At 41.1% G+C, this 27,800-nt stretch overlaps 1 protein-coding gene across 1 annotated transcript in view; it reads right to left on the reverse strand.

Moving 5' to 3' along the window:
• Positions 1 to 27,800, reverse strand: part of LOC126416008 (somatostatin receptor type 2-like) — a 694,311-nt gene that overhangs the window by 15,078 nt on the left and 651,433 nt on the right. Inside the window, exon 5 of the mRNA XM_050083474.1 lies at positions 25,971 to 26,102. Within this exon, the coding sequence (XP_049939431.1) occupies positions 25,971 to 26,102 (132 nt within the window). The remainder of the gene's footprint in view (positions 1 to 25,970; positions 26,103 to 27,800) is intronic.

Here is a 27,800-nt window from a genome sequence, read left to right on the forward strand (position 1 = left end):
CATCATGAGGCTGTAAACAGAACCTGGATTCGTCCGAAAAAATGACATTTTGCCATTCGTGCACCCAGGTTCGTTGTTGAGTACACCATCACAGGCGCTACTGTCTTTGATGCAGCGTCAAGGGTAACCGCAGCCATGGTCACCGAGCAGATAGTCCATGCTGCTGCAAACGTCGTCGAACTGTTCGTGCAGATGGTTGTTGTCTTGCAAACGTCCCCAACTGTTGACTCAGGGATCGATACGTGGCTGCACGATCCGTTACAGCCATGCGGATAAGATGCCTGTCATCTCGACTGCTAGTGATACGAGGCCGTTGGGATCCAGCACGGCGTTCCGTATTACCCTCCAGAACCCACCGATTCCATATTCTGCTAACAGTCATTGGATCTCGACCAACACGAGCAGCAATGTCGCGATACGATAAACCGCAATCGCGATAGGCTACAATCCGACCCTTATCAAAGTCGGAAACGTGATGGTACGCATTTCTCCTCCTTACACGAGGCATCACAACAACGTTTCACCAAGCAACGCTGGTCAACTACTGTTTGTGTATGAGAAATCGGTTGGAAACTCTACTCATGTCAGCACGTTGTAGGTGTCGGTATCGGCGCCAACCTTGTGTGAATGCTCTGAAAAGCTAATCATTTGCATATGACAGCATCTTCTTGCTGTCGGTTAAATTTCGCGACTGTAGCACCTCATCTTAGTGGTGTAGCAATTTTAATAGACAGTAGTGTATATTGAATACGTCCTTCAATATGCAATGAACCTACATAGGTTGAATTCCTGGGTCAGGTTAGGGAGCTGAGTTAACAATAGACGATCATTGACGAAGATGAACCCTGCTGATAATTCTACAAATATTTCTACAGTCACCTTAGAAGCTACGAAACAGTCTACTACAAACTCCGTGAGATGCAAGAGTTGTCCAGTAGAACTTTTTTTAGGACGAAATCCAGCTTGCTAAGGTATAAGTAACGGTCAATTACAGGTAGAAGGCAATTTAAGATCAATCTTTCTGGAAGTTCTTAGAGGTGGCACGGCAGTGGAACTGGCTTGCAGTTCGTAGTATTGGCCCCATATTTGTCATGTTATAGCAGGGCTACCACAGGTTTCCGTGAGTCTACATCTGACTCACAACATTGATTGAGGTGAAAGGTGGAGCATCGAAATCCCCATAAGAAGAAACCGGGAGCATTTCAAATTTGGTGTCATCCAAGGAAGTCGTGAAAGAAGAATTGAGAGGAGCGGAGATTACAGTAAACTTTCTAGTTTACTCAGCTTGCCATGTTGTGTTGGCTCCACTTCTTCGTGCTAAAAGAATAGCCTAGGGAAAAAAATCTATGGATGTCCCTTACCAAAATATGTGGTAGGTTAGACGACATTTGCTGCGACGTTCAGGAGTAAATTATGGGCTGGGAACGGTTTCAGGACAAAATACTGGGATATACAGGATGCTGTATGTAGTAATCACGTAGAAACTAAAGGATTAGCACGATGCAGGGGCAGACGGGAAATGGGATTAAGTCAGTCGATAGACTGACGAGAACAGCAGGGTGATACTAAAGGCTGAAAACTGAGGACAGCTACTGAGATTTCGGAGGAAAGTTAGAAATCTGTTAAAACAGTGAACACAGCAAATTAAAATATAGGTTCCGAAGAAATAGCTCCTTCGATATTTTGGCGGCTAGCGCCTTCGATGTAGTAGGCCTAATTAATGGTTTTACCCATTTTTCACTGCAGCAGAACACTTAATTGTATCATGAGGGGAAGAAGCTAGTGTGATTTATTATTAAAGGATGGGTAGAATTCCGTCATCACAAACGTGGAGGACGTTGAACGGTTTAAAACAGCTGTTCTGAACCCGTTTCTTTTCGTGATACAGAGGGTGTAAATGGTACCTGTTTACAACGTGACACAGTGGCGTAGTGGAAGTCGAGACGTGGAATTTGATGTCGGAAACTTGCGGCCTATTAAGCCGGGAAACAGCCTCAATTTGGCCAACAAAACTCACCTAAGCTACAGCGCATGCGCGCCGCGCGAGATTTTATCTAAAATCGCCCTTGAGCAGTGGCGGCTCGTGATTATACATTCTGGGTGTTCACAAATTTTTAGATCTACATAAATTTGAGAGTGTGGACTTTAAATCATCTGCTATGTAACAGTTATGTTTATCAAAGAGTTTGTACAACTACAGCCACAGCCAATAATAATAATAACTTGTCTGAAAAAGAAACAATTGCTTTCGTGGAATTTTGTTGTTTTGCACATAACATAAACATACAGTTTAGGGAAATAACGAAATAATATTTACGTTTTCGCTACTCCCCGTTTCGCATTTTTGTGTTAGAGCAGTTTTCGTGCTTTTTTTATTTTTCAGACATACGTACAAGATCCTTATCACATGTATTAGTCTCCGAAATAACTTCCACGACATTCTTACACAACAACTTACGCTTATTGTTCAAGTGTGTGTGAAATCTTTTGGAACTTAACTGCTAAGGTCATCAGCCCCTAAGCGTACACACTACTTAACCTAAAGTATCCTAAGGTATCCTAAGGACAAACACACACACCCATGCCCGAGGGAGGACTCGAACCTCCGCTGGGACCAGCCGCACAGTCCATGGCTGCAGCGCCTGAGACCGCTCGGCTGATCCCGCGCTGCTTACGCTTATTATACACGTCTTCGTTAAATGGTCGCTTGTAGGAGCGCTTATTTGATTTCATTACTTTCTGAGTCAACGGATCTGGTCTGGGAGGCCTTAATTCCTTTGCGACTGACTTATTCTGGTAATTGTCTTCTCTGTTAGCAGATTCAGCAGAGTTCATGTTGACAAAGCAGACGAAAGCCGATTCCAGTACTGTAAACAACCAACTCCAAACTGGCGTTTCTGTATACGATTAAATTCAGGTAGCAATGTCTACCAGCATATTCACTTGACTAGAATACACATGAGGCACTGAGAACCGTAGGGACCAAAGACACACCGTCTTTGACCCCACGTTTAAGTGAATATCAGACAAACCAGATTTTCTTGAATGTTTGTATATACAGTGGGCCTACAGTACAGATGAACCTGACCCTCCGTAAGACCGACAGATGTCAGAAGAATGAATAACTGCCACAATCTCACAATCGACGATGTTGTGCTTTATGGTTCTGAGCTCCTCAAATGGATTATTGTATGATAAAATTCAAAACTTAATATCTCATTCAGAAACCAACAAAATGGGTTTTTCTGTCAGTACACATACTGACATCCGACCTAATTTTACAATATAGTAAGTGAACTGGCGTATCTGAGGAGAGTGCTGCAGTCTAGAGGTATTTATGCCAAGCGAACTGGAATGAAAGTCTGCTGTAGTGTGCTACCATCTGACGTAAACTTGTAGTTCAGTGGTAAGGGCTAGCTGTGCACGCTGTGGACTATGCACATTGTTTATCAAATCCGTATGTATTTGGCCCGTAGGGCAATTACGTCACGCCAGCTGGAGATGCGCAAAAGCTCCTTAAATCGTGCACGACTGACTCTGAAGCCAAGTTTCACAAAGTCTAGAGTAGCAATGTAGCATAGCGTGGTAGATTTAGTGCCGTATATTTCAGATTACCGCTCCTACGTTACGTCTAGCAGCATTCAAAGAAAAGTAACAAAAAAATCCGCAACGTATAAAAAGTTAGGGTTTTTACATGTTCTCGTACTCTTACACAGCAACCGCCACTGTTCTTGAATATTAAAAATTCCTATTTCTTGCACGAACATAATGCGAAATTGACGTTTGTGTAAATTTTACCTCAAGATATTGCGAATTTTAACACCACGAAATTAACGATTAAATCGTTTTGTTTTTCTGGCCTCCTTACTACGAATCTACAGTGTTTGTAAGTGCCAAGTTTACATCGAACTGTGAACGTAAGTGGTTTTTGCATGAAGTTAAGAAAAGAATTTTTTCTTTCGTTATCCTCACGAGGAAGTTTAAATTAATAATGTTAACAAAATATCCGACTAACAAGCTGGTGGTCTAAGAGAGCGAGAGGATATTGAAAATCTCGCACGCCGCACGTGCGCTGTGGCTCTGGCTTTCGAACTTCAATTTCAAGCTGTTTCACGGGTTGGTAGACCACAGGTGTCCTATATCAAATTCCTAGTCTCGACTTCACCTACACCACTGTAGTACGTTGTAAATACCAAGTAGATCATTGATCTGCCACTAAATACGGTATATTACTAGAACATTTTTCTCTTTGATGATGACACAAAGGGCGTATAACGTCAAATAAATCATGTAGGTAATACTGTAGTCATTAACATCAGTAGGTGCTTATAGAGAACAGGTTAACTGCAATAAAACGCAATACTTATACGTGAGAAAATGTTTGACTCAAAGCTGCAATAATATTTCGTTATTATTACAACCAATTTCGGTAAAATCCCATGGTCGTAGTGTGAAAGAAGACTAACATTACTCACATCACTTTACACATACTGGCATGGAACCGAAACCTATAGCAATAAAAAAGGAAGATTAATGTTGCCTTGTGCCTTGCGCTTCCTGAAGTATATAACGACTTCTGGAAGTCATCTAAAAATTTGTGATACATATGGTTTCTGACACGGAACTCTCGTAAAAGCGAAACTGTATCGCCCCAAGGATGTCAGAAAGTTAGTGAAGTCGACCATTTTACAGTTTTAGTACTGATAATAGTATGACGTTCAAGACTTTGTGCAGAAATTGAATGCTGCTAACTTCTCTAACAGAATACTTGCACTGTCCCTGACACTATATGTCATATAGTGTTATAGTTTGGAGCAATTCTGTACACTCGCCGAGGATATTCTTAGTGAGACTGATCTGCTCTGATAGTTCACGAATTTCATATGGCGGTTTTCAGGAGTAATGATTTTCCATAGGGAGACATGTTAATAATGTTGACTTGTGAGACTAGGTGACACTGCAACACAGCATTACTACTGAAATGTTTTGATATGTTCTCTGTAGCGACTATGATTTTTATGTATTATCAAGTTCGCCACTGTGTAGACGTTGCAGACTAAACTTGAAGAATACGTCTATTATAAACATAATGTTATCTGAAACAGTTACAAATAATTTTGTAAAGACTGGATAATAGACACGTAGAATTGTCACGGACTTGTATTATACCGATTCACAGAAGAGTGGTTCAAAGGAAGTCTCTGTAGTTGGAATTTTCCTTTCGTAGAGGAGATATTATAATTATTGCCGCGCCGAGATGCTACTTCACACCTTCGGCATCTAAAACTGTAAGATCGACACACTTCAGGTTTTTAGCTTTATAAAAGGATTGCCCATTTTTTAAGTAATCTGGACAATATACTTTTTGAGTTAACTTAAACAATTTCATAGTCACCATTATCCCAAATCAGTATTAAGCGGAATAGGATCCCTGTCCGATTTCCTTATGTTCTGGCGTCACATTATGAACGCAAAAAATTGAATAATGTTCAAGACAATCAGTTCGCCATAAAGAAAAATGGATTCTTTCTTGAACTGAGAGTTCAAATTGTTGCTAATTAATTAAACTCATTACGTAAGGTTTGAACTACAACAATAATATTTTTTGTAATCGTACTGATTCCTTCCAGTGTTGTCTTGGTGTTTTGCACTTACTTTGAATGATTTATGTTTAAATGTTGTAAAGTTATGAGTGAAATTTTAAATACTTGTATCAAAATTCTTAACAATGAAGATTATAGGGAGATTACGCCATGCCAGTATTAACGCAACGCATACTACTGTGACCCCTTCAGTTTTTTTCCATCTTGTTGATTATTTGAAAGAGTTTTGAGGTTTTGAATACGATTTAACTAAGTATTTTATGACTCTTTGAATATGACAACTTACTCCCGGAAAAGCAGTGACTTACGTCATCAGGACACTTGTTACTGATTATTACGTGAATTAGTCATATTACAGCCAATTGGGTTCAGAAATAAATTGCTCACTTTAGGACTGGCGATTGGATAATTTCATTCCATGAATGGGATTTCACTAAAATGCAAATATTAATTAATAATAAATTCGACTGACAAATCATTTGATTTGACAAATGATAGTAATTACACTTCTTTGCACTCAACCTTTATTAAGCCATTGTATTCAGTTACCATATTGGTGACTGGGCTTCACTGTCCACATAATTTCGGTCAGTCTTCTTCGCAGCCTATGCTTTTCCGAGAAATTAGGATTCACGTAATAACATTAGATTATAAGACACACCGTATGAAGTGACAATATTACATACATTCAGAAGGAACTTCAATATTCATTCAATGAACAGTAGACGCAAAAACGATATGCACATGAACAACAAACCCTTAAGCATTGTACAGAAAGGTTTACAATATTAAATGGACTTCATCTTGAGTAGGATTCTAGGATATCGGGAAAAAATGGAGCGATAAGCCCGAAGCATTGAAATATATGTTGAAAGATTTCCCGGTGACACACTGCATCTATTCTGCACAGGAATTCGTCACAGTAACTGAGATCGGTTTTCTGTAATGTGTTATTTATTTCTATTTTCTCTCCCTTTATCTTATGTATTATTAATTTTCTAATCAGTACCCTGTAAACTACATATTGAACAAGTATTTTTGGCTCCCTGACAAATAAATAAAAATAAATAAAAGTATACGGGCAAATTTAAAATAGGTTCGCAGGCTGTCAATGAGTGTGCAAAAACCATTTGCGTTTATTAGTCTCTTTACGTGGACCTCTACAATTGGACATTACTAGGACCAGACTGCTTGTTGCTAAGAGGCGAAGAACCACTTTCCGGAATTTCAAAACAAATCCCAGCGCTGCATGAGAATCTGGTCACCGTCTGTTGTGGGCCTACCTTAAAAGCTGAGTAAACCAATGGCTAAAATAAAGCTGAATAGGTTGAGACAGCCTGCTCCAGTTATCTTCGAGGAAGTACGTCGAAGAATGAAGGCAGGGGAACAAATATTAAAATGTTCATGTGCTTTGCTGATTACAAGAATGTTTTCGGCAGTGGAGTGGTCTAAGCTCTGGACTACTCATAGTGATGGGGAGCCCGAGACACCTGGTATACCTGATCCGTCAACTGTGCTTTTCAAACACAGTGACAGTAAAAATCAATAACACCGTCTCAGACGTTTTCTCTATTAATGCCAGCGTGAGGCAAGGTTGCATGCTCTCTCCGCTATTGTTCAATACACGCAGGTAAGTTCTTGAAGACTGGTTGGCCACATTTTTGTAGGTTGCAGAAAAGTTAAAGTTGCAGGAAAGTATGCACCTAACACCCTCATAACTGCAAAACTAGCTGGAAACCAGCATCTGAGGGTTGACCGAACGAAGCAGAATCAACCACACAAAGACAAATTCATGATAGATGATCACCATAATGACAACAGACCTGACATCGCAAGAATTGCTCACTACGAGGTCGTCAATTGCTTCAAGTATTTAGGATCTATTGTCACTGATACTGGAGACCGCGAGTGTGGGATGCGTAGACGCATTTCGATTCCGAGAAATTCTGCAGAAAAACCTGCTCGTATCTGGAAGGACACATCTATCATTGCCATGACGAAGTTCACTCTCGTTCGAATTCGAATCTTCCCTATTGTGACCTACGCAGCGAAAACTTGAACGGTTAAGACGGTGGATCGTCGCAGGATTGATGCTGTGGAAATGTGGTGCTACAGATCAATTCGAATACGATGGAGGGCACATCGATCTACTGAATCCATCCTGAGGCAACTCCGGATCTGAACAAGAATGGTCACTCTTGTCAACCAAAATTAGCTGAATATTTTGGTCACATTGCCACAAGGCAAGAGGCAATGGAAAGTGCTGTGTCGTCCGAAAAAGACACAGCCAGGGCAAAAGCACCACAGACGCTAAGATGCGAGCTGGTATCATAGACTCGTCGCTTGGGCGAGTTCTACCTGCGCCACGCGCGGCGCTGAGGATGAAGATATCGATTTCCCCCGGACAGTTGCCGGTCGATTACAATCCGCCAATGACCGGACGACAATGGACGGAAGCCTACTCAGAAGGGCAGCTCTCGTCCACTTGGTTATAGATCATCGTCCAGGCCTGACTTAGATGGCGAACGTCGTTAAGTGAACTCTAGAAGTGAACAGGCAGTTGTTGTACACTGCATTTGCTACGCACTGTGGAAGTTTACCTACGATTATTTGCACTTAGCTATTGAAGGCCTTTTTTGTGTTATATTACATGAAGTGTTTCAGGCTTCACTATTCGACAAGTCACAAAGACAAGTCAGCGTTTTAAACTTATTTGTGGGACTTTGTTATTAATTTGTTGGAGTGTTGTAGGACCTCCGTTCTGCTATCCTGTTACCTGACCCTGGGGTGTAGCTGTGATATAGTGGGAGGAAGTAATTGTCTTAGCAGTGTACTACACCAGAAGCCGTTTCACGAACTCACAAACTCGGCCTCCCGTAACAACAGTGGCAACTCGGCCTCCACAGCAGTAGCGACAAGGCCTTTACAAAACTGGCGACGAGGGTTTACGAAAGAAAGAACAATCATAGAGGGAATAGTCGAGTAACCTTGAGACTTTGAGAACGTGCACTGTTGCGGTGAACAGACCAGATTAAGAGTCTGACTGGGATGGGCTTGCAGCAAATAAGCCATCTTGCCCAAGAGAGAGTTTTGAGGAGGCAGACTGTCCCGGGGCTTGCCTTGCGTAGTATTAGACCAAATGAAAGAAAAAAAACAACTATTATTGAGCCGGCCGCTGTGGCCGAGCGGTTCTAGGTGCTTCAGTCCGGAATCGCGCTGCTGCTACAGTCGCAGGTTCGAATCCAGCCTCGGGCATGGATATGTGTGATGTCCTTAGGTTAGATAGGTTTAAGTAGTTCTAAGTCTAGGGGACTGCTGACCTCAGATGTTAAGTCCCATAGTGCCTAGAGCCATTTTTTGAACTATTATTGATTACACCAACAGAAAGAGACACGCAATGACATATAGGGTGTTGGAGGGATACTTCGAAAACGTGTGACTTGGCTAGAAATTCTGCGTAAGACCGCCTTTTTATGGAGGAAAACTGAGCGCCGTCCATCTATCGGCTGAGTTGAATATCAGCTATGTTATCTCATGGATAAACCGTCTCCCGGCCAACAATGACATTACACCTCAATTCAACCGAGGTGTCAAAGAGAACAGCATGATTCAGAGGAAAATCTGTTTCAGTGTCGTCGCAGGGTCAGATAAACTATTAATTATAGTCTTGGATTGAAATAGGTTTGATCGAAGAGGGCGTTGATATGATTAGTTTACATAGGACACATCATTGTTTCTTGCCTGATGAACCGTCCTGGGACACAGTGTGTGGCGGAAGAGTCTGACTCTTTAATGTCCGTTAGCTATAAATACGGATTTTACGAGACCACCTCGCTTTCTGTTTCAGTTATCCCGTTGTTCCAATTCTATGTAATTATGGCGCGAAATCGAATGGTAAATAAAATGACAGAACGTAAACATGAAATCAAACGCGGGAATATTTATAGATTCACACACTGAAACAAAGCGTGTAAAATGTATGCACGTTCATGACCATGCAGTAAGGCGAATATGCACCAGTAAAAAAAATATCGACTGCCAGATAACTCGACCAAAGCAAATGAGAACATCGGGTGAATGTGAATAAATTAAAGTATCAGCAAAAAGCTGTAAATACATTACCCGATAAATAACTTTCCATAAAACGAGATATTTTTGGCAGCACATGAAATATCTAACGGACTGGTAGACGTATTTTGTGTAAAGAGAGCACAACCCGCCTGTGGAAAAGAAATGCATTGAAAGTCAGTGATGCACTGTTGCTTACGGTTACAATGGCTATTAAAGAAATCTGTATCACTGAATGGTTTTTCTGCAGAATATACTTCTGTAAACCCAAAGTTCAGTAACGCAAGAATGTATATGGGCAGCATTTCAGAGTGGATGTACTAAAATGGTATAGTGTAGTTCTGAATCCTCAGACTGCTATATCCTTAAATATTTTCAATATAAAAGGCGAAGGGCAAAGGCAGTCCTTGACCAGAATGCAGACGCAGCAACTGTGATAACTAGAGAAAAGATAGCCTACTAAATGTAGCGTCATAGTAAAACTGTGAATGACAGAATAAATACTTTGTCTCACGAGAAGAACACATGTAATTTAAAAGAGGCAGTTGTTTTTAGGGCATAGCAGCTTACAAAAACATTCAGTGTCTGTGCATTAAGTTCCAGCGAGCCTATGACAGACCCACAGAACTAGACTCTACAAAGTATTAAGCGAATTTAGGATACCCATTAAAATCATTAGGATATAGAACTGTGCTGGGATGGCTCAAAGGCAGTAGTGAAGTTCAGAGGATCCATGTACCCCAACGTCCCAATCAAAACAGGTTTACAACAAGAAGGTGCTCTTTCATGTATTCTCTTCAATCTTGCATTGGAAAAAGTGGTTCGAGAGAGCAATTTACAGCTATACAATGATCTCCGATTCGAACACAGTAAAGTAAATCTCCTAGCATTCGCAGATGATGCAGTCTTACTCACTGAAACAGAAGAAGAGCTGAAAAACCTGTACAGATCTCTCAGGCACAGTGCCAGCAAAATTGGACTTCTGATAAACCAAGAGAAGGCAGCATATATAGAAATAGGTCGAGTCATAAACCCAAATCCGCACTTTGAAATTGATCGCTATTCTAGATTCAGAAAACTTCATTAGTTTAAATACCTACGATCGCGTTTCAACAGAAAAAATATCATAACACTGGATGTTAATGAGAGAATAGCCTCAGGATCAAGATGTCTATACGCTCTAAGCAGCTCACTCAAAAGTACAGCTTTGGAAAATGGCTCAAATGGCTCTGAGAACTATGCGACTTAACTTCTGAGGTCATCAGTCGCCTAGAACTTAGAACTAATTAAACCTAACTAACCTAAGGACATCACACACATCCATGCCCGAGGCAGAACTCGAACCTGCGACCGTAGCGGTCGCTCGGTTCCAGACTGTAGCTCCTAGAAACGCACGGCCACTCCGGCCGGCTGCACAGCTTTGGACTTAACTTCCGAGGTCAACAGTCCCCAGAACTTAGAACTACTTAAACCTAACTAACCTAAGGACATCACATACATCCATGCCCGAGGCAGGATTCGAACCTGCGACCATAGCGGTCGCGCGGATCCAACTGTAGCGCCTAGAACCGCTCGTCTACCCCGGCCGGTACAGCTTTGTCGATTACCACAAAGATGAAGATACAGTATGTAACACCATAATATGCTCAGTAGTACTGCATGACGGAAAGCTGGACGCTCACCAAGAAAGAAAGAGAAGAAAATGTTTTCGAAAGAAAAGTGATGAGCAAAATCTGGGGTCCTGTGCTGGAGAATGACATCTTCAGAGTTCGAAAGACAACTGAAATTTATCAGTTAATGAAGCAACCTACTATCGTCCATAAATTAAAAAGTAGGAGACTGCAGTCGGCTGGGCGTGTGGCTACAATGGAAACCAACACAGTGCCTAAGAAGGCATTTGAGGGCACTCTCCAAGCAACAAGACCACTGGGCATTTGAAATTCTATGAAATAAATTACTCTGAATTTTCATACCATATTAAAATGGCTATAACGCTAAGTTTGTTGGTAGAAATAAGAAAAATGTATTACAGAAGGTGACTGCAAAGTGTACTACTGTTCAAGCCCCACTGACTTCTGTTGCTCTGACTCTCCTTGCCCCAGCAAATAGAAGATCATTTGCTGATAATAAATTCCATATGATAACATTAAAGTAGTAAAGGAGTTTTGCTATTTGGGGAGAAAAATAACTGATGATGGTCGAAGTAGGGAGGATAAAAAATGTAGACTGGCAATATTTCCTGCAGTGATGGTATGAACTGTGTTATTTTGAATTCCCGATTATGAAATTCGCGATGGTGTTTTCATAGCTTATTCAAATAGATATAACGCTGTGGAACCCATCTGACGGGTGCATCACCGCATACGCGAATCAGCGGCCTGTTATTTACTCGAATTACATGACCTTTGGGGTGACATATAATGCCAGATACATACACAAATCTACCACCAAACTGGCGCGTCCCGAATACGCAGAATCAGTGATGTTTTTCGTTCCAAAGACGGACAAACAAGCTGTTAAGCACGTGGTCATAATGTTTTGCCTCATCGTTGTACAAAGAAGGACAGCACAAATGGTCACAGGTTTGATTGATCCACAGCAGGGTGTCACTGAAATGCTTAAAAGCCTAAACTGGCCGACGCATGAGGATAGATGCCAATGATCCCACGGAAACCTTTTTATACAGTTTCGAGAAAATATAAGATTAAACTAATTACAGTGCGCACAGAAGTATTTAAGCAATCATTCTTCCCGCGTTCGATATGTGAATGTAACGGGAAAAAGTCCTTATAACTGGTACAGTGGGAAGCATCCTCTGCCATGCACTTTACAGTGGCTTTCAGAGTATGCATGATGACTACTTTAACAAAGCCGACAGAATTTTTTGTAGTTTATTATAATTACAACGAATTGCGCTTAATAGCAAACTACTGCAAAAGTCAAGAAATTACCACTGAAATAGTTTCATCTAGCTTTTTTTCGTACTTTACGAAATACCTCTGTATTTCCGAAATTTATTTTTCTTTTGCACGTTCACAGGCTGCTACTGCCGACGTCATCTTGAATAAGACTGTAGACCTACAGAGTCTTCACAGGGTGGTGTGTTTTTAATTTGTGCATTGCACGCATAAGACATACGTAACAGGGACTTCTATCGGTCTATTTGCAGCCTCGACTTATCACACTTCATACTGGAGAGTTATGTTGAATCATTATCTAGGGAAAAAGTAAATTTGAGCGACAGCCCTTAAGTGACAAAATGAGCGGCCCACTGTTAGAGCCAAGGGAAAATTATTCCAACAATGCAATTAACGAGAAAGAAGATGTTCACACGGCATATTTGTTCAGAGATGTGACGACATACGCCACGTGAGAGTACCACATCGGTATCAGCGATTCTGCGTTGTTTTGACACAGCGTGAGCTGCAGATATCGAGCAATGGTCCAATAAATCACATAGTGCGTCAAGGTTACTTTCATATGCAACGTCCCATCCGTCATGCAGCTCCATACGTCAGCGGAGCGCAGAGTCGCCACTAGGTCGATACGCGTCCTGCGAAATGAAATGAAAATGTTTGCTGAGTGAGGGGCGCCCGGCGAACCGATATCTCCTCGCAGTGGCCCGTTTCAGTTTTCTTGCTACGTTCGCGAAAGGTAAACAAGAGCGAGTCGTCACAATAGCTTCAAGGGCTGAGACCTTAAACAGAGGACAACTCCTCCTCTGTCAGCAGGGAGGGAGGGAGGGTATCCGAGTCTCTGCCAGCGGACATCTGGCTGGAACTCGACGCGATTGTACGAATGGCCTGTAGCTCATTCAGACTACACCAGTGTTCCCCAACATAGGGTGGTGGTGGGGGAAGAGAGTACGATGAAATTTTTAGAGGGGTTAACACAACGAGTGTTTAAGTTCGTGGGTTTCTGTGAACACAGTCCATTTAAATAAAAATGATTTGGATATTAAGCCGCATCATTATGAAACTCTAAAACCACTGAAATGCCGACGTTTCGACTGACTCGTGGTGGTCCTCATCAAGGCGGCTCGAAGAGGAGCGCTGCAAAATCGATCGCAACATTGGCATTTTAGTTGTTTTAGTGTTTCATGGTGATGTGGCGTAGTACCAACATGATTTTATCCAAAATGAGGCTTTGTTTGCTTTTTATTATATGGGTAAGAATAAATATTATCTGCCGTTTGCAACTGAATGCTGAGTTTCCTTTCTGCCACACATGTTTGAGTTACACATATATTAGACATCATCAGTATTCCATAAAATGAAAGACAATCAAAATACTTTATTATGACACGTACCAAGTTTCATGGCACCACAGTTACGCTATCTGACTGTTTACAATTATATAAGGCATGGAATATCCTCTCCTCATTCCCCTATCCGATCAGGTGAAACAACTTACGTAATAAGGGCGTTGAAGGATGAATGTACTCACTTCACATATGCAGAAAATCTAAGAAACGAAAATCACTACCACACTAGGATAAAAACAGACATGCCAATATGATGCCATAATAGCTCTCTAGGAAGGGCCTTTCATAGGGCTGTAAATAAAAATGAAAATATAACCAATTACCAAAGAGGCAGTTCCATACCGAACAATATAAAAGCTAATTCACTGATAAGCTTTAAAAAATTACTAAATATTATAATGTCAGCAATAACAATAATAATAATAATATTGAGAAAATATTGAGGATGATTTTCCACCGCCAGGGCTGGATGTCTATGAAGTCATCAAATCAGAAACAACAAAGCAAGTGGTGATGACTCTATTACTGCAGAATTATTGGAATGGGCCGAACCAAAGATTATAAATGATCTTCACTTGCTTTTGAGAAGATTTAGAAAACAGAAAAGATTCCAGAAGAGTGGAATACAGCATTTATTCATGTGTTACACAAAAAATGAGAGGAACAAAATTTCATCATTTACAAAGGAATATCATTTCTGAGAATGGCATACAAAATATTGTCAAAGTTATATTCAGTAGGCTTGAAGAAACTTTTGACAAACAACTGGGAGAATATCAGGGTTATTTCCAGAAAGGAACATGCTGAACAGGACAGATTTATAACTTTAAATCAATGATTCTTGATAGAAAGTTTATCAGCAAACCTAAAATAGTATTATTCATTGATTTCTAGAAAGAATTTGATTCAGTAAACACGGAAACACTAGATTAAAGAATTAGAGAAGTTGGGGGTAAATCAAAAGTAGCAAACGTAATTCGTTACACTCTAAAAAAATAAGATATCTTAAGTTAAATTTGTGGGGAAAATATCTGAGTCATCTGAAATAAAAACTAGCGTTAGAAAAGGGGACGGTTTAACTGCGTTTTGGAAAAAATTGTAAGGATATGGAATTTGGAACTACAAGATCACTAAATTGAACCAATAAATGTGGGAAGGAAAAAAATGGAATTAAGGTAAACTGCATGGCTTTTGCAGGCGATTTTACAATGCTTTTAAACAATCTGACAGTAACAGTTGTACTGTATTGTACTGTATGAATGTGGAGACCTAGAAACGACGGAGAGGCTTCGTCCCCGCCGTAGCCCTCAGTCATTCACAAATCCATAACAGGTTACAGCAGTCCATTCACCCGAACGGCGCGCCATATCGAACCCAGGGTTATTCTTCGGTTCAGCCTCCAGTGGACCCCCGCCCGGGAACGTCTCACATCAGATGAATGTAACCCCACTGTGTACGTGGTAGAGTAATGATGGTGTTCGCGTACGTGGAGAAAGTGTTTACGCAGCAATCGCCGACATAGTGTAACTGAGGCGAAATAAAGGGAACCAACCCGCATTCGCCGAGACAGATGGGAAACCGCCTTACAAACCATCCACAGACTGGCCGGCACACCGGACCTCGACACTAACCCGCCGGGCGCGTTCGTGCCGAGGACCGGCACGCCTTCCCGCTCGGAAAGTAGTGCGTTAGACCACACGGCTAACTGGGCGGGCTGGCAGTAACAGTTACTCAGATGAATGTTTGGAAGAATAACGGATGGAACTGCTCTCAAAATTTCAACGGTAAAAACAAAAATGATGACAAATATAAAATATACACCACAATACACAGAAATATTAATAGGTAAAATAGAGCGAGATAGTAAATTTGTTTTGGAGAAGCTATACAGCAGAATAGACTGGAAAAATTTGCTATAGGTATACGAATTAATAAAACTGAAAGAGCATTTGGTTCAGCAAAAAATATCTACAACAAGAAGCCCATAACTACAAAAACGAAACTAAAATATTATACCCCAGTGGTAGCCCAAGGGTGTATGCATGTGAATGCTTCACGATGAAATATAAGCTGGATAGACTTGAAAGTCAGTTTATTAGAAAAAGAATGAGTGCAATACAAAATACAGGTGGTCGGGAAATGAGAAATAATGAAGAGATCTACAAAAATATAGAAAGAATGTCAGAGGTAATGACAACTTATACCTAATGAATGAGAACAGGGTGTAAGTAGGCTGTTTAGGTTTTTATATTGGTAACGCCACGTAGCGCTCTGTATGAAAATCACTGTGTGCAGTCTGTGATTTTCATACAGAGCGCTACGTGGCGTTACCTATATAAAAACCTAAACAGCCTACTTACGAGGGTAACGAAACTAATATTCCTGTATCTCTCGAAAAAGAAATCGATAGTGCGATGGATTAGAGAATTTAGAAAAGGACTAAAAAGGTACGACATCGAAGAATCGAAAATAACAGAAAGAGAACTTATTTTAGAAAGCTTTGAAACTGGAAGCAATTAAAAATTTGGAACAACGTGGACAGAAGCAATGAAAAGACGACATGGGGGAGAAGATGAAGGCGTAATGGCAAATCATGAAACGAACGAACGAAAGCACACACACCCACAGCCAGCCAACCACCCCCCCCCCCCCCCACTCACACAAAGAGAGAGAGAGAGAGAGTGAGAGGGTGCGGGGTGGGGGAAGAGTCCCGCCACTGCCGAACCAACTACCCACCATCCCTCCCCATCCTCTACAGCTCACATCATTTCTCAGTCAAGCAAGTTCAATTTGAGTATGCAACAAAGAGAGTTATATCCAGGAAAACGCGTTACTGTAACACAAAACTTTTTGGTAACCTATATTGTGTACAGTTTACGCCTAGGTAAGGATCAACGGGCAAAGATAGAGAACAGTAACGTAAAAGTGAGTGATAAATTACAGTTCTCTAATTGCGAATACTGTAACTAATGGGAAATGTGCTGCCAGGACAAGCTGCCTATAACAAAATATGTAAACGTTTATGTTTTACATAATTTGCTTGATGATCCTACAGCTGTTGAAGTATTTTTCGAGATATATTCGCTGAATTGTCGGTTCTTTTCACATCATCTTTATTGGTTGTAGCTATACTATTAATCTGTGACGTATGACAGATAATAGTGCCCATCCGGGACTCGAACCCGGATTTCCAGCTTATCGCGAACGGTCGCCTAAACCACTTAGGCTATTCGTGCACCGTCGATGACCAACCCAAACTTATGTCATAGTCTAACCTAACTACGTTCTGTAATATGCTGCAGCAATTTTTTCTGTGTATTGTTCAAGTTTCAATGAGCTATGTTATTTGGCAGTGTGACATAACGTGAAAGATAATTTTGTCCTACTTTCTGCATACCAATGTATTTACTAAAAACGAACGAAAACGTTAAGTATTGCATGATGTTCGAGATTCTCAGAAAAGTAGGTGTGAGATACAGAGAAAGACGTATCGTGTTCGATATGTACCGAGTGATCAAAAAGTCAGTATAAATTTGAAAATTTAATAAACCACGGAATAATGTCGATAGAGAGGTAAAAATTGACACACATGCTTGGAATGATATGGGGTTTTATTAGAAAAAAAAACAAAGTTCACAAAATGTCCGACAGATGGTGCTGGACAGCAAAACGTCAGTGACTGCGCATGACAATCGTGTACTAAAGGAGCTGTAATGAGAGAGAAAATCAGATGCGCCAGCAGTCGCAGCATGTTGACGTTACACGAAAAGGCGCTTTTAGTGAAGCTGTATTATCAGAATGGGGAATGTGCTAGTTCAGCGTGACGATCCTATCGCCATAGGATGGGGATTCGAACGGGTAAAGGTCCGTTGACAAATGCAGCTGTGGCGAGAATGATTTCGAAGTTCGAAGCCACGGGTTGTTTAGACGATAGACCCCGTAGTGGCCGACCGAGCACAAGGCGTAATGCTGCTGAGACAGTTCAGGAAGAAACGGAGACTGTAGCGGGTTCGTCTTTGCACGGGGAAGTCAACGCTCGTGCAGTCGCACGTCGCACCGGCATTCCATACACTACTGTTTGGTTGGCACTTAGGCGTACCCTCCGATGCTATCCGTACAAAACCCATCGGCATCATGAACTGTTACCTGACGATTTAGTGAAGAGGAGGGCATTTGCGGTGTGGGCGTTTCAAAAGATGGCGGAAGATGACGATTGGTTGAGTAACGTGTTGTGAATCGACGAAGCTCATTTCACTCTCCGAGGGTCTGTCAACGCCCACAACTGCTGAATTTGGGCTACCGAAAATCCTAGAACTGTCGTGGAAACTCCATTGCACGACGAGAAAGTCACGGTATGGGTTGGATTTACCACATCTACCGTTATTGGGCCTTTTTTCTTCGAGGAAATGCGTGATTCTGGTTTTTTAACTGCTACCGTGACAGGTTAGAGGTACGCCCGATATGTTACAGAATCGCATCATCCCCAGCCTGGCTGATAGACACCTGCTGGAGCGTACGATGTTTATGCAGGATGGCGCTCCACCCCATATTGCAAGACGCGTGAAACATCTCTTGCGCGCGTCGTTTGGCGATGATCCTGTGCTCAGCCGCCACTTTCGTCATACTTGGCCTCCCAGGTCCCCAGACCTCAGTCCGTGCGATTATTGGCTTTGGGGTTACCTGAAGTCGCAAGTGTATCGTGATCGACCGACATCTCTAGGGATGCTGAAAGACAACATCCGACGTCAATGCCTCACAATAACTCCAGACATGCTTTACAGTGCTGTTCACAACATTATTCCTCGACTACAGCTATTGTTGAGGAATGATGGTGGACATATTGAGCATTTCCTGTAAAGAACATCATCTTTGCTTTGTCTTACTTTGTTATGTTTATGATTGCTATTCTGATCAGATGAAGCGCCATCTGTCGGACATTTTACGGACTTTTGTATTTTTTCGGTTCTAATAAAACCCCATGTCATTCAAAGCATGTGTGTCAATTTGTACCTCTCTATCTACGTTATTCAGTGATTTATTCAGTTTTCAAATTTATACTGATTTTTTGATCACCCGGTACAAGAACGAAGAAGGAAAGGTAAGTGGGAAAATCAAGAACGTAGTGCTTGTAATGAAAAGGGCTTAAGGCAGGGACGCTTTTTTACTCCACTACTGTTGAAGCAGCCGGCCGCGGTGGCCGAAGGTTTCTAGGCGCTTCAGTCCGGAACCGCGCGACTGCTACGGCCGCAGGTTCGAATCCTGCCTGTGCATGGATGTGTGTGATGTCCTTAGGTTAGTTAGGTTTAAGTAGTTCTAAGTTATACGGGACTGATGACCTCAGCAGTTAAGTCCCATAGTGCTCAGAGCCATTTGAGGCATACTGTTCAAGCTGCATATCCAAGGCGCAATAACGGAATTCAGGAGTGGAATTAAAAGTCAGGGAGCAAGGATATTGGTGATAACATTTGCTGATGACATTGTTATCCTCAGTGAAAATGAGGAATAATTACAGGACCTGTTAAAAGGTGTGAAGAATCCAATGAACGCAGAATAAAGACTGACGATAAATTAAAGTAAAACGATAGCAACGAAAGGCAGTAGAAACGAGATTAGCGATAAAGGAACATCAAAACTGAGAACTACGTTGAAGACCAAATGAACACGTTCTGCTATTTTGCATTGAAGTGTGACGACGAAGACATCAGCACGAGTTCACTGTCACGCTCCTCAAACCACTGCAGCACGACTCTTTGTCTTGGCCCACGGACAGTTACTTGCTGGAAGATGCCATCGCCGTCGGGGAAGACAGCAAGCATAATGGAATGTTCTTGTAGTCAATAGCTGTCATGGTACCTTCGATTACTACCAGAGGACGATTGGAAGCCGATGATTGTCCCCCATAGCATAATACTGCCTCCATTGGACTGCGCCCGTGGCGCAGTTCATGTTTAGAACAGTTTTTCTCCTGAATGCCTGCATATTCGAATACGATGATAGACTCGAACTTGATTCATCCGACCAGGCGACACGTTTCCATTGATCCACGGTCCAGTTTCAATGAACGCGTTCAAAGGGTTCAAATGGCTCTGAGCACTATGGGACTTAACATCTGAAGTCATCAGTCCCCTAGAACTTAGAACTACGTAAATCTAACTACCCTAAGGACACCACACACATCCATGCCCGAGGCAGCATACGAACCTGCGACCGTAGCGGTCCCGCGGTTCCAGACTGAAGCGCCTAGAACCGCTCGGCAACACCGGCCGGTAATGATCCCGTGCCCACAGCAATTTTAATTGGCGGTGTCGTTGGGTAAACATGGGAACATGTAGGGATCGTCCGTTGAGCAGTTTAATGATCAACAGTATCCGCTGACCGGTTTGCTGCGAAACACTTGTCCATGGACCAGGACTGTACTCTGTGTCAGATCCGCACAGGTCAACGCCTGTCCTGCTTTACAGAGCGACCCTCCACGTTCTGTTATGAAGCCTGTAAGTCCACCACCTGGTTGTTTCACCATCATGCAACCCCTTTCCACACATCTTAACCACTATAGGGCGCGAACAGCCAACCAGCTTCGTCGTTTCTGAGATGCTCATTCTCACCCGCCGGGTCTTAACAACCAGTCCTTTGTTAAAGTCGCTTGCCGGTAGATTTTCCCATCTTCGGCCCACAACGTCTCTAGTATGCCCCGCCCCCCTCCCATTCGTTTCTCACCCGCTTAAATAATTTCCTTACCACGTCCCGAGTCCACAAAGTCACCAGGCGGCTTTCCGAGGCCTACGACAGAGACAGGTCGCCGCGCGTACGGCACGAAGATAGGCCAAGCCCGCTAAACTCAGGAGGCAAACTACGTTTCTACACCTGTTAACTTGTAACTGGGTGTGTATGTACAAATGACAATTGCATCTTCTACTGGAATCCACTATTATGGAATCTTGATACGAAGTCCTTAAGCCTACTAACAATTTGTTACGGCTGTACTGGGGTACAGTACAGTAAAATCATGCCAAAATGATATTCTATTAACGGATGACTGTTACGCAGAAGAATCTATATGCTATAAACAAGCCGTTATGCCATTTATGTCGAGCGTTGATTTTAAATATTGTTGTACGACTAGTAATCAGTCACACTTCATAACAGCAGATTCCAGTAGAAGATGCAATTCTCGTTAGTACCTACACGCCGAGTTGCGAGTTAACAGGTTTAGAAACAGATTTTGCCCGCTGAGTTAAACGAGCGAGCGAACTCAGGCCTGTCCTTCTCGTGGGCGTGGCGGCTTTCAGTCTCGTGATGGGCAGTGGTCAGTCTGTGTTGCCTCATCATTTTTTTTTCCTGATATGGACACGCAAATGTCTAGAAACAAGAATAATTTTCACAAGGATTTAAAGTCACTTACTCTTGTACAAAAAGGTGTGCATTATTCAGGAACACACATTTTCAATAACTTGCCAACAACCATAAAAAGCTTAACAACCGATGAAATTCAGTTTAAGAGAAGCCTAAAGGATTTATTGCTGGCCAACTCCCTCTACTCCATTGATGAATTTCTCAGTAGAACCAACTGATTTTTGTATCTAACTTCTGCACCATTTCAGTGCAGTAATGTGTTCATTGCAAATGAGTATTGTAGTAGTTCTATCATATGTTTATTACCTTATAAATAAAAAAAACCATTTTTTTTAAATTTTAAATTCAGTGCATTAATGCAATCTTAGTAAATGAGTGTTTGTACAATGATTCTTTGGTATAGTGTTCATTAAAAAACCGATGATCATTCCACTTATTACCTGTAGAACGTACATTAGATTATTTGTTTCAGTTGTAAATATTTGTCATGTATTATAGTTTTTCTGACATGTTCTACATGCTGGAGGACCTCCTCACTACGGATCAATTGGCATGTAAGTAAATCTAATCTAATCTAGATTCGAAGACCTTTTTCATTAAATAAGGGAGATTTTCAGGTAGGGAAATTCGAGCCAAGTGCAAAATCTTGGACCCCTCGAAGATAAGGCACAAAAATAAATTTGAATGAAACACGCTGGCAACTGAGGAAATACAATGATTCTTTTATTTCGACCGTCTCAGTTGAACTGATATAAGATTCTACTGAAGTGGTTACCGGTTTCGAGCTGCCACGCCCATTCTCAGACCACACACCTTGATATTAAACTTAAGTATTCATACAATATGGTGTATGAATCATTACGGTTAATATCAAAGTGTGTGGTTTGAGAATGGGAGTGTCACCCTGAAACCGGTAACCACTGCAGCAGAATTTTATATCAGTGCAACTGAGACGGACGAAATAAAAATTATTCAGTTTCCTGGTCTGAACAGTTGCAGACCTACCATCCCGTGGCAGCATGCCTCGAATAAGCAAGAGCTGGCAAAGTTTCAGTATAAGTTGGTGGCAAGTATCCACATCATTAGAAAATGTATTATCAATACTGACTCTAATACACACAGCTTTTCTGTAGTTAACTACGTCTTCGACTACGGCAGCAACTGAAATAAAGCGAGGAGTAAACATAGACTCGGAATATTTGCCAGACATCGGATACCAAAACGAATAAAAGATTTGTTATAAATAAGCTGTTACATTTCATTGCCTCATTATGTCATGAATTAATAAAAAACCTAGAACACATGCGAGTTTTTTACGTTTGAATGTTAAACTCTATTCACCTTTCGTACTTTAAAAAATGGGGATGTTATTGTTACTGACTGATGTTAACCTTTATTGGGGGTACTGGCTAATATCTTACCTCGTGCACTGTTAACGGTCACACAGTGGTTGGCAACTTTATTCCTTTCTTTTTTTCTGACTGATTTGATGCAGCTCGGTCGAATTCAACTCTTGTGCCAACGTCTTCATCTCGGGGTAGCACTTGCACACTACGTCCTCAACATCATTCTTAACGAGGCGAATTTGTCATATTTAAAATTAGGCTACCGAACGTTGTACCAAAGGACAGTTATAGTAGGGCTACTATTCTCTGTACACGAGGTGATGCACAGAAATTCCGGAAATATATTATCCTTACCTAAATCATATTCTGCGCTATCACCTACGAAGTATTCATCTTGCCAGCGAAACAACGGCCACAAATTACTGCCGCTTTTGAAAAGCGACTTGGAAGTCTTCTTTGTTAGGGTGTTTAGAATCTCTTCTGCTGTAACAAAGCTTCGCCCCGTCAACTTGATTTTAATCTGTGGGAAGAACAGGAAATAACATGGAACAAAATCTGGTGAGTATAGTGGTTAGGAAACAATTGCCATCTTGTTTAGCAGGTAATTCCAGAAGGATGTAGGCTGCATGTGAACGAGTATCAACAAGGACATAATGTTACCCGACTTCCATTTTGCCCGAGGTAAATGACTCTCTTTGCGACGACTGATAGATAGTTCCAGCGTCATGGCCATAAATCCATCTTCCGTTCCAATGACACCCTTTGAAAGAAGGTTGGGATCGTCTTGATGTAGTTGTTTAAACCTCTGAATTGCAACATTTTTAGGGGCGAAATATGTTGATGTATATTTATTTTAAGTAATGTTGTTGTCAGAAATAACAATATGAAGAAAAAATTTGAAGAAAGAAAAGCCAAAGAGATTCTGGTCGGATGTAGAATAGACCAGTGGCAAGACGAAATCAATACCTTCACTGCGTGATGACAATGGTGATGTTACTGGTGACAGCGCCACTCGAGAAGAGTTACTGAACACGGTTTTCCGAAATTAGTTCACAAAAGGAGACACAGGAAATACTCCAGAATTCGAATCAAGATCAACAGCCAACATGAGTAACTTAGAAGAAGATATCCTCGGTGCAGCTGAAAACACTTTAGAAGCTCTAGGCTTCCGGTCCAGCTTGTATAACAATCAGGTTCCTTTCAGTGTATGCTGATACAATAGCTCCATACTTAGCAATCATATACAACTGCTCGCTCGTAGCAAGATCCATACTCAAAGACTGGAAAGTTATACAAATCACGCCAATATCCAAGAAAGGAAACAGGAGTAATCCGCTGAATTAGAGACCCATATCACTAACCGCCATTTTCAGTATGATTTTGGAACATATGCTGCGCTCGAACACTATGAATCACATCGAAGAAAACGATTTATTGACAGATAGCCAACATGGATTCAGAAAATATCGTTCTTGTAAAACAAAAGTAGCTCCTTATTCTCACGAAGTAGTGAGTGATATCGACAGGGGATGTCAAATTGATTGCATATTTTTAGATTTCCAGAAGGTTTTGACAACGTTCCTCACAAGCGATTTCTAATTAAATTGCGTACGTATGGAATGTCGCCTCAGCTGTGTAACTAGATTTGTGATTTCTTGTCAGAAAGGTCACATTCGTAACAACTGATTGCAGTTACCGACAAAAATGGATTAATAGCTGGCGTTCTCCAAGGAATGTTATTTGCCCTCTGCTGTTTCTGATGTATACGAACGATTTAGGAGAGAATCTGATCACTATTCTCTTACCTTGTTTGCAGTTCATGCTGGTTATTTGCATTCTTGTAAAGTCATCAGATGATCAAAAGGAATTGCAAAACGATTTAGCCAAGATATCTGTATGGCGCAAAAAGTGGAAATTGATTCTAAATCATAAAAAGTGCGAAATCATCAATATCGGCACTAAAAAGACTTCACTACATTTCAGTCACACGATAAAGCACACAATTCTAAAGGCTCTAAACTCACCTAAATACTTAGCGATCACATTACGGAGACTTCAATTGGAACGATCACGTAGGTGATGTGGGGAAAGCAAAGCAAACACTGCAATTTATTGGCAGAACACCTAGAAAATGTAACAGGTCTGCTAAAGAGACTGCTTACACTTCTCTTGTCTGTCCTCTTTTGTAGTATTCCTGTGCGGTGTGGGATCCGCATCAGATAGGCTGATGAGGATACTGAAAAAGTTCAAAGAAGGGCAGCACGTTTTGCAGTATCGCGAAATAGATGAGAGGGTACCACGGATATGATACACGAATTGGGATGGCAGTAAACAAAATAAAAGGGTTTTTCGATGCAGTAGGACCTTTTAATGAAATTTGTCAACAACTGTCTGTTCAGAGTGTGAAAATATTTTGTTGGCGCCCACCGACATAGGGAGAAATGATTATCATACTAAAATAAGGGAAATCAGAGTTAGCACGGATAGATTTAAATTGCTTGCTTCTCCTGTATTGTTAGAGAGTGGAACGGTAGTGAAGAAGCTCAAAGGTGGTTCGATGAAACGTCTGCCAGACACTTAATTGTGAGTTGCATAGTGATCACATAGCTGTAAATGTAGATGTAGATGAGTCCATTCTCGTATGGAGCGTCAATAGTGATTGTTTAGATGCCACTGTGTGCACTGCAATCATACTAATCTTGTGTACACGATCCCTAGCAAGAGGGTAGGGGATTGCAGGATATACCTTGATTCACTCCTTAGTACTAGTTCCTCAAACTTTGTACGTAGTCTTTCGCTGGATGGTTGACGTATGTCCTCAACCGTCAGTCAGTTCAGGTTTTTCAGCAACAATGTGATGCACTCCTGTGAGACAACCTTAGACCATTCGTTCTACCCTTCTTTACATGCTGCCAGTCCTCTCAGACACTATATCGACATTCTAGAATGTGTTTCTTAAGTGTTTTGTAGACAGTTATCTTTATTGACTGATAGCGATACCCCTTGAACCTTGCATTGAACTCAAGCCTTCTTTCTGATTAAACTGCGTTAGAGGTTATGTAACAATTCGATGTCTTATCCCCACCTGTTACACGCACTTATTTGCGTGAGACGATCGATGCCCGCCGTAACTCGTTGATATTATAGTCATACGTTTCAAAGTTTTATGAACTACACAGTTTTACATTTCTGTACATTTAAAGAAACTTGGCAATCTTTCCAGCACTTTGGTATTTTATTAAGATCTGATAGGGTATTTGTGCAACTTTTTCCAGATAGTACGTCATGTATTAGAGTGCTGGATGCTGAGTGAACCTTCGGTTATGAATACTATACCTTGGATATGAGCGGGGTCCTGATCTTGGGGGATGATATGGGATGGCAGACGGCGATGTAGCGGTCGGCGCTCATGATGGTCAGGAAAATGGAGCTCGTAAACTGGTTGATGCTCGTCGTAGTCATGTAAACCTGTGAACAACGTGCACGCCACTCAGTTGTACAGCCTGTTCCACTGACAGCAACTTGTTATCTGTAGGAAGAAAGACCTTTTTTTTTTTTTTTCAAAACTCGTGTAACCTTTACACAGCTGTATATCAATATTCTTTTTCAAATGACCAGTTTTAGATGTACGATAGCAACCTATGGTTCATGCATTAGAATAAAAAGGAACGTCTCCCTTCTGCCTCATATTTCAGCTTAAAAAGTCGAATAGCTAACGAAAGATTACGAATGGGAACTTAAAAACATCAATGCAAGCACATATTACTTAGAAACACCTACTTTGGGAAGATTTAACGTAATGCATTATTTTATCTTATCCATAAAATGAAAGAAAATTCTGTAGATCATTATGAGACTTGTGTTACTTCGAGTGTCTCGATACACCATTACATTGAAAGCGCTATTATTTAGATAAAAATTGATTTTTAGAAAAAATCTTTATTAGTCAAGATCGCATACAAGAAAACAGATGATTAGTTTCGACTGTTTCCAGTCATTTTCAGATCTGAAATTTATTGAAATAGAGGGTTGCAAGAAAAGAACAGCATTCCACATTAATAGTATTTACAAAAGATTTCAGCGATATTATTGAAGGGTACATAGCAGAATATAAAAAGCCGTGTCTAAGCTAAGGGGACGCTTTTTCAACTGGCTGTTAGCAACACAACGTATTGCCATCTGTAGAGAATATACATCAGCTGTCAAAAAATGACATAAAAAACCACTTACAAGGATCGTTATGTATGCTTGTGTAGTCACAAATGACAAGGTAGTAGCGTGAAAGTCACATGAAAAAGCATTACATTTAAGTAACACAGTGGAATACAATTTCGACTAGGATAGTAGGTAATATACAGTTAATTTATGAAATGAAAACAAAAAACAGTGAAAATTACAATTGCAATGAAATCGTTAGAGTAAAAAAAAATTAAATAAATATAAATATGAAGCTGCAGAGGCAGACATTATTGCAGATGGCATAATGTGTTACAGCTCTTTATTAATATGGAAGGACTAATGGTATAATAATTTATACAGATTTACATAAAAAGTACCTTTTCTGTGTACAGATAAAAGAAATCACATTAGCATGGACTGGCTTAAAATTATAGAAAATATAAAAAGAACCATTATATGTGATCGTTATGAAGAGGCAGTGGCAATGCACATCGTAGTTATATCACTGATATAAAGAATGATAATCACAAATAGATAAAGTATGTTGGCCGGCCGCGGTGGCCGTGCGGTTCTAGGCACTGCAGTCCGAAACCGTGGGACTGCTACGGTCGCAGGTTCGAATCCTGCCTCGGGCATGGATGTGTGTGATGTCCTTAGGTTAGTTAGGTTTAAGTAGCTCTAAGTTCTAGGGGACTGATGACCTAAGATGTTAAGTCCCATAGTTCTCAGAGCCATTTGAGCCATTTTCCAAAGCTGTACTTTTGAGTGAGCTGCTTAGAGCGTATAGACATCTTGATCCTCTCATTAACATCCAGTGTTATGATATTTGAATCATTTTTAAAGTATGTTGGCATGATGTGGCAAACAGCTGAAATGTAATAATCGGAAAGACCGACACTAAATGCACCTAAAATAGTGAAAATTTACATAATATGAAGCTCTGGTTTACCAAGTTACCATAGCAGACAAAACCTAATTGTCAATCTT

Source organism: Schistocerca serialis, chromosome 1 (genome assembly GCF_023864345.2).
Source record: "Schistocerca serialis cubense isolate TAMUIC-IGC-003099 chromosome 1, iqSchSeri2.2, whole genome shotgun sequence".
NCBI lineage: Eukaryota > Metazoa > Arthropoda > Insecta > Orthoptera > Acrididae > Schistocerca > Schistocerca serialis.